The following is a 7,828-nucleotide window of genomic DNA, read 5'->3' on the forward strand; positions in this document are numbered from 1 at the left end:
CCAGGTCAAGTTATCCTCAGCTAATGCCCCAGATTTATATAGGGTCATCTCTCTTTTTGTGGTTTCCCTCTAAAGTTGGTTTCAGAGTTCAGGCCGAGGCCTTGCCAAACTATGGTCCCTGGACCAGCAGCATCTGTAAGAAAAAACCAGAATCTCCAGGCCATCCCAGACTTGCTGAATAAGAATCTGCATTTTAGTAAGATCCCCATGATTCATAGGAACTTTTAAGTTTGAGAAGCATGGAATAGGTGACTTCTAAGGTCCTTATAGTTCTACAGGTCTATGCTGCTTTGAGAGACATGTCTCTGCAGTTTATTGTGTGACCTTGGGCAATTACTTGACTTTACTGTGCCTGTTTCTTCATCTGTAAAATGGTACCTGCCTCAAAGGGTTGTTTTATAATGTGCTTAGAACAGTGCCTGGCACACAGAAGGTGCTATAGAAGTGTTAGCTGTCTTAATACTGAATAAGCTTTAATGAATATTTTGTGAGCCCCAATTTCAGGTCAGGCAGGAGATAGAACAGGTTTGAGAAAACAACAATGGAATCACTTCACTGGAGAATGGGGTTATAGAGTGGACAATCAGGAATTTTAGGCCTGGAGGCTGTACTGAGCAGCTTGCAGAGGCCCTCATCTTTTTAAGACCTCAGGACACAGAGTAGCTAGTGCCTTTTCCCAGCAATTCTTACTTAGATGGCCCCTGATGGTAGAGCTGCCTGTGGGGCATCAGCTGCTTGAAGGGGTTGGAAAAAGATAGTGAAATTGGTGTTAGAGGAAAGCCTGTGAAGATAGGTAGGAAATGAAAACACAAATGTTACATAAAATAAATGAATATCTCTTATTGGACAGCATGTGGGGGAAGGCCTGTGGCCTGGTCTCACGGCACCCAGAAGACGTTAGTTATATCAAATTGCTCATATTTTCTGCAAGCCTGGTGGCTCTCATATTCTTAGATGGGGGTGGGGGAAGGATGGTGCTGTGCTCTCCAGCTAGCCTGGAGCCTCAGGTCACATTCTGCGCACACGTCCCTCCAAGGCCTCCAGCTCAGCCAACACCTCCTTGGGCAGATCCTGGTTGACCTGCTCTGTCAGGTAGCTCCGAATGTCACGAGCCTCCTGTTCCCAGAAATCCTTAGGGAGCGAGAACAGCTGGGTGGTGTCTACGGCTCCCAGGCCGCTGAGATCCAAGGCACCTTCCTTTGGCACCAGTCCGATGGGCGTCTCTCGGGCACTGTCCTCCCCGTCTAGCCGCCGGCAGATCCAGTCTAGCACCCGAGCATTCTCTCCGAAGCCTGGCCACAGGAAGCGGCCTGCCTCATCACGCCGGAACCAGTTGACATGGAAAATGCGAGGCAGCCGAGCACCCTTGCGCCCCTCCATGCTCAGCCAGTGTTCTAAGTAGCGCCCAAAGTTGTAGCCGAAAAAGGGCCGCATGGCAAATGGGTCGTGCATGATGACCTTCCCTGGGGAGGGGAAAGGATAGGTAAGGAATCTTCCTCTTTACTGGAAAAGAGAAGGGCACTCAGTATCCAGCTGGAGGAAGTTGTGAAATGTTCATGGCTCTGGAATATCCTTGGGGCAGGGTGAAAAGTGATTGGGGAAGGGCTGGGCAGGAGGAAGTTCTGGCTCAGGCAGGGAGAGAAGAGGCAATGTGGGCACCTGGGGGAGGGACGATGGGAGGGTGCTCACCTTTGTGTTCAGCTGCAGCAGTGGACTCAGAGCGCATGGCACTGCCCACAAACACTCCATGGCGCCAGTTGAAGGCCTCATATACCAGGGGTACTCCTAGAACACCAGTGAACAGGGTCAGAGGCAGCCCTTTTCATTGGACTCACTCCATCCTTTCTGGTGATCCTGACTCCTAATCTCTTTCTCTTAGGACCTCAGCTGTCCCATTTTCAAATCCCATGCCACCCCCAATTTTGCATTCTCCAGAGGAGGTCTCTGGAGACACACAGCTCAGCTGGCGATACAGGCTGAAGATCCCTGAGCTCTGAGTACAAGAGGAAGGTGGGCGCTGATATAGAGCCAGACCCTTTACCAAGATGGCATGGAGCCCACACGATATTTACCTTTGGGTCTGCGGCCTCCAAAGATGATGGCATCAATGGGGACACCCTCAGGAGCCTCCCAGGCTGGGTCCATGATGGGGCACTGGCGAGCCGGGGCACAAAAGCGAGAGTTGGGATGTGCACAGGGCTCCTTGTCACCTGGCAGAGGAAATACAAATACTATCACTTCCAAGGGCACATCTACCCCCAATACACGTGTGCATGTACTCTTGCACAATTTCTTTTTACCTCATCAGCTCCCTGCAACCTCATGTGGTAGGGAGTAGGGAGTCAGGACATCTCCCTTAAAAGTTTGGGTAAATCAGGTTATATATTCATAATGGTACTGCCAGCTAAGCTATGTGAGAAAAGAGTGGGATAGGAATTGGGATTCAGCAGGGCACTAATGTTTATGCCAAACTATAGCCATGTGGCATTGACCAGTGCTCCGAGGAATGGGGTTAGATGTTGGCATAATGTCCCCTCAGAAATGATTATTTATGGGACTTTTATTTAAATAAACACTCAAACCTACAGCAAAAACTGAGTCTGTCTGTTCTGTATTTCAGACAACTGACTTTCCATCAGCAAATGGGGAAAGAGAGAATCTCCTGAGCTATCAAAATGCAAATAGGATTTGATTTTAAAGCTAACAGAATTTTGGTGATTTTCCTGGGTCTGCCCAGTCCCTGATGGAGAGCTTGAAGAACTCAGACAAGGACATAACCTGGGCAGGCGTAACCTGAGGAACCTGGAGAGGGGCTGGGACCAAGTCAGGAGTAGATGTATAAGGCACCATCATGGGTACCCCGAATGGACATGGTGCCTTTTTTACTGGAAATTGCTGGTCAGACCTGGGGGTAAGGGAGTCGAAGAGCTGGCACCCCCTGTCCCCTTCCCGCCCACCAGCTCCTGCTTCCACTCTCAGGTAAGAGCCATCCTTTATGCTTGTCCCTTGTACTTTTATCAGCCCCCAATTCAGGACTCTAGCACCGGGTGTTATTCTGGGAACTGAAGCTGGACACAACACGCCCTAGTTATACCCCTGAATCCAGAGATGATGAAAGGGTTGGGGAATTAGCCTGCGGGGAAATAGGAGAGTTTCTTGGATTTCTCAGTTGGGTAGGAAGGCTGAGGAGGGCTTAATAATGGTGTTAGAGAAACTAAAGGGTGATTAGATGAGGAGGGTGACTGCCAGGTCAGTCTGGAAAACTTGAATATAGGCTTCAGTGACCACAGGGCCACCCTCCCCTGCCATGCTCGTCTTTGCTCCCATCCCTAGGTCTCAGGGTTCTCTGACTGTCGAAGGCCACTGAAAGCTGAAGGTCCAGAGTGCAGGGTTGGGGGAGGGGGCGGGACTGTAAGGCACCAGGAGTAATGACAGGGTTGAGAAACTAGCTTCTATGAGAGGCTGAAGAGCTGGCCTGATGCAGTTTGGAAGAAGGATTGCAGTGTATGTGTTGGAGCAACAGGGGAAGGGTGAGGGTAACAGTACTGACCTTTAGACAGTGGTTGTTATGCAGGGGAACGGTGGGGACCAAAATGGCAAGAGAAGGGGCAGGCTTCATCCTTTCCTAAGATGTCAAACTTTATGGATTATGCTTCAAGCCTTATTCCTTCTGTAATAATTCTCAAAACAGTCCTTCCCTTTCCTTTTTTTTTTTTTCATACTCAGCTTATATTTATTGAGGATTTACTAAGTATTTGGTACTGTGCTAAGCCTTTTGCATGCATTTAATCCTCCAACAACTTTAGAGATAGGTACTATAATAATTACTCCCATTCAACTGATGGGGAAACTAAAGTTCAGGAGGTTAAGCAATTTAGCCAAATCACAAAGCCAGTACTTGGTGGAGTTGGGTCATGAACTGAGACCTTGCCTGGGGTTGGAAACTGCAAACATTCATAATGTCCTGTGCCTCCTGAAGGTCCTGGAACATGGCCGTGGGTTGTGGAGAAGGCTTTTACATCATCAAGGTGCGGAGCCCTGGGGGCTGTGTCATGACTCCCCCATGTCACATACCAGGTTTCCAGGCCTTGCCCAGCCAGGAGGTGACGGTGACGCCAGGCGGAAGAGGCTGGTCAATGCCCTCCCAGTACACGCCACCATCGCTGGTCTCAGCCACGTTGGTGAAAAGAGTGTTACTCTGGATTGTGGCCATGGCATTAGGATTGGTGGTGGCAGAGGTGCCAGGAGCCACCCCAAAGAAACCATTCTCAGGATTGATGGCCCGAAGTCGACCTGTTAGGAGAAGTGAAAGAAAGGAAGGACCAACCAGGAAAAGCTGAGGGGTGTAACCCGGGGAGGTCTTGTTGTGCCCCTCCCTGCCCTGAGCCGGACTCTAGATCTGATGGGGAAGGCTTTGTGTTCCTGTCAGGAAGTTTGGGCCAAGGTTGACTGTTCAAGAAAAGATTCTTACTGACAAAGCTCACCATAAGGAGTGGGGGGAAGACCCCTACGCTCTGCAAAGAGCCAGCACCAAGAGTATGATCCAAGAGCCACTCACCATCACTGTCAAACCTCATCCAGGCAATGTCATCTCCCACACATTCCACTTTCCAACCTGGCAGTGCTGGCCGCATCATGGCCAGGTTGGTCTTGCCACAGGCACTGGGGAAGGCAGCTGCCACATAGCGCTTCTTCCCCGCAGGGCTGGTGATACCCAGGATCTGCACATTGAAGAGAGAGAGAACAAGGAGGAGATCACCAAAGGTCAGGGCACGGTCTTCATAGGAAGCTACAGGTTAATAGAGAGGACTGATGTATATTAACAGGTGCACCGCCTTGCCACTGGGCCTGGGGTGGTGGCAAGGGGAAGCCCCCACACATTCAGCAGCCTGGGGTCAAAGCTTTGGGCTTTGGGCAGAGTCTGCCCACTAGCCTGGCACCTGGTGGGGAGGTGAGGCTGAGGCAGACTGGCCAGGCCCTGCCACTGCCCTGCCCCCCGGAGCTGCCCAATCCTCACCAGGCCCTCACCAGCATGTGCTCCGCCAGCCAGCCCTCATCCCGGGCCAGCCGAGAGGCGATGCGAAGGGCAAAGCACTTCTTGCCCAGCAGGGAGTTGCCACCATAGCCGCTGCCGAAGGAGACGATCTCCCGCTGGTCGGGCACATGGCCAATCAGGGTTTTCTCTGGATTGCATGGCCACTGGCTCACCGGTTCCCCTGGGGACAATGGGGTCATGGGGCTGCTGGCAGGGGTATCAGGAACTGGGGTGTCAGGGGCTAGAGGGATCAGGGGTTGGCAGGAGAGACACTTGGGAGCAGTGGTGGTGCCAACGGATGGCTAAAGCCCCTCACCTCATAATATCCATTAGCTCCCATGCCCCATTCTTGGACATGGATAGTTGACTTTCTCAATCTTGTGCAAACTGCTCTGCAAACACAGCCTCATTCCCAGCCCAGACAGCTGCCCTGAATCTGGGGAATTAGGTGTCTCTCTAATTAGGATGGGTAGGCTTTGGGGTTCCCTCTGAGTGCAAGCAGGCCTCTGTGTCCTCCTCTGGGCCAGAACAGGTGCTCACCTTGCCCAGCCAGGGGCCGGCCCACAGAGTGCAGACATTTGACAAAGTCACCATCTCCCAGGGCCTGAAGCACTGGCGTCCCCAGCCGGGTCATAATACGCATGCTTGCCACCACGTAGGCCGAGTCAGTGAGCTGCACTCCAATGCGGGACAGTGGGGAGCCCACGGGACCCATGCTGAATGGAAGCACATACATGGTTCGGCCTGTGGAGGAAAATGTCAACTGGATGAAGGGTTCCAACCTGTTCGTACCTTCAGTGCCCCTAGTTTCTGTTCCCTGCCCTGGTTACCCTGCATGCAGCCTGGAAACCTCTCATCCACAGCTTGCTGGAACTCAGCTGGGGACATCCAGTTGCCCAGCTGCCCACGGGTCCCACCGGTCGGGAGGGGCACTGTGTCCCGTTGAGAAGGAGTTACAATCACCGTCTTGCTCTCTACTCGTGCCACATCCTTGGGGTCTGTGCGGGCCAGCCAGCTGGGGGAAAAGGGATTATCAGAAAGATGGCAGCAAGTCTCCCTCATTCCCAGACCCACTCTTTCAAGTCCAACTTTGACCCTAGATCTTCTGTTGACCTTTTTNTTTTTTTTATTACCTCTTTCCTCTTCTTGGCCTCTTCTCCTTGGGCACTTAGAAATCCAGTTTAAAACTGAATAAAATCTAAATTCAAGCCTTTGAAATATGGAATTTGTACATTATTGCATAAAACATGTAAAAGTCATGGTAAATGTAAAAAAAAAAGTCAGAGGTTTTATGACCAAAATGAGTCTTAACATCAAATCATATGGTAAACAATGTAATAGGATTTCATCTCAGTGGGTTGATTTTTGTATGTAAAAGATTTTTAAGCCTATGAACTTGATTATGTCACTTGTGACTGATCATTTTTTTAAATGCATAGGAGCAGTTATATCTTAGGGTATACTGTGTGTTCTATTGAAAGAAAATGGCATTTCTTTGAAAATAAATTAAGTCATTTTGATAAACTCTATTGGCCTTCCCTGCCATGATTTTGAAAGTTGGCGTATTGCTTGGTGACAGTTTGTAAAGTGCTTCTCATTTGCCTGTACTCTCCCCAGCTACAGTTAAAGCCACAGAGAGGTTTTCTACCTTTAGCACCCATTTTAGAGTCAGTACTAGTAATTGCCAAGTAAATGTCAGCTAGTTGACTTTCTGTCTGACCTGCATTGGGTGTTTCCTGCTTATTAGCATCTCCACCAGAGGGCGGGCTGGGCTAGAGAGGAGAGAGGAAAGCAAATTTTTTTTCTCTGGCTAACACTGTCGTCCTCCCCAGCCCCAGCTCTCAGCCTGGTGACTGCACAGAGCTCCTGGGACACGTGTACAGCTCTGGACAACACAAGGGAAAGTTCTGTTTTCTGAAGTGACTGATGATGTGTTTATACATTATCTTCTTGCAACATTCTCTGTGTAGAGAAAAGGGAGAAGTATGCTAATTTGCCCAGGATTTAAAATATGTTGACTATAAAGCAATTGAATAATTACGGGATTTCTAATACTTTCATGTCCTGTGTCCTTGAGAACCAGAATTTTTATTTTTATTTTATTTTATTTTATTTAGCTGAGCCATCCTGCCACCTGTTGGCAGCTCAGCGGCAGCTCAGCTCAGGCTGTGAATTGAACTGGTGACCCTGTTGCTCAGAGCTCACACTCTTGAGCGAGCTCTTAACCAACTAAGCCACTCGGCCGGCCCTGAGAACCAGATTTTTTTTGTGTGACCGACAGGAGGTACAGATATGATATAGAAGGATTTAAAAACCCATTAGTCCTGAGTTTGAATAGGAACTATTAGTATGAACTCAAGAGGTGATTTATCTTCCGATCCCTATCCTCTGAAAAATTCTAGAAACAATGACCAATTCAGTAGCAGCAATGAATACTCTTACCACCCAGATCTTAAAATACCATTTCCCACAGAAAGAAACCAGAACATGGATAAATGGCTGATTCCAGGTCTGGGGCAGGAAATGTACAAGGTGAGTGGGGGACAACTTATACCAGATAGCAAAGAAGCCAGCAAACACTATCAGGGTAATGTCAAAAGGACTCAAGAGCCAAGCTCTCATGGCCAAAGATGGGACAATTTAAAACATTAATAAGGATAATTTAAAATAAACATTATGTTTAAAACTATGAGTGCAGGGGCTGGCCGAGTGGCGCGATGGTTAAGAGCTGGCTTGGGACGCCAGAGGGCCCCGGTTCGGATCCCACATATGAGGGCCAGTGACACTGCCCTC

At 49.4% G+C, this 7,828-nt stretch overlaps 1 protein-coding gene and 1 long non-coding RNA gene across 2 annotated transcripts in view; one reads left to right on the top strand and one right to left on the bottom strand.

Annotated features, from left to right (window-relative positions):
• The window catches only part of LOC109393668 (uncharacterized), an 11,522-nt gene extending 4,462 nt beyond the window's left edge, over positions 1-7,060 (top strand). Inside the window, exon 2 of the long non-coding RNA XR_002126303.1 lies at positions 6,868-7,060. This is a non-coding gene — a long non-coding RNA (uncharacterized LOC109393668). The remainder of the gene's footprint in view (positions 1-6,867) is intronic.
• Positions 693-7,828, bottom strand: part of PCK2 (phosphoenolpyruvate carboxykinase 2, mitochondrial) — a 13,255-nt gene continuing 6,119 nt past the window's right edge. The window contains exons 3-10 of the mRNA XM_019663096.1: positions 5,866-6,050; positions 5,576-5,779; positions 5,029-5,216; positions 4,559-4,721; positions 4,075-4,293; positions 2,073-2,210; positions 1,690-1,785; positions 693-1,463 (exon numbers count right to left, since the gene is read on the bottom strand). Coding sequence (XP_019518641.1) covers positions 1,009-1,463; positions 1,690-1,785; positions 2,073-2,210; positions 4,075-4,293; positions 4,559-4,721; positions 5,029-5,216; positions 5,576-5,779; positions 5,866-6,050 — 1,648 coding nt within the window. The 3' untranslated portion in view covers positions 693-1,008. The remainder of the gene's footprint in view (positions 1,464-1,689; positions 1,786-2,072; positions 2,211-4,074; positions 4,294-4,558; positions 4,722-5,028; positions 5,217-5,575; positions 5,780-5,865; positions 6,051-7,828) is intronic.

The sequence above is a fragment of the Hipposideros armiger genome, unplaced genomic scaffold, assembly GCF_001890085.2.
Source record: "Hipposideros armiger isolate ML-2016 unplaced genomic scaffold, ASM189008v1 scaffold_385, whole genome shotgun sequence".
NCBI lineage: Eukaryota > Metazoa > Chordata > Mammalia > Chiroptera > Hipposideridae > Hipposideros > Hipposideros armiger.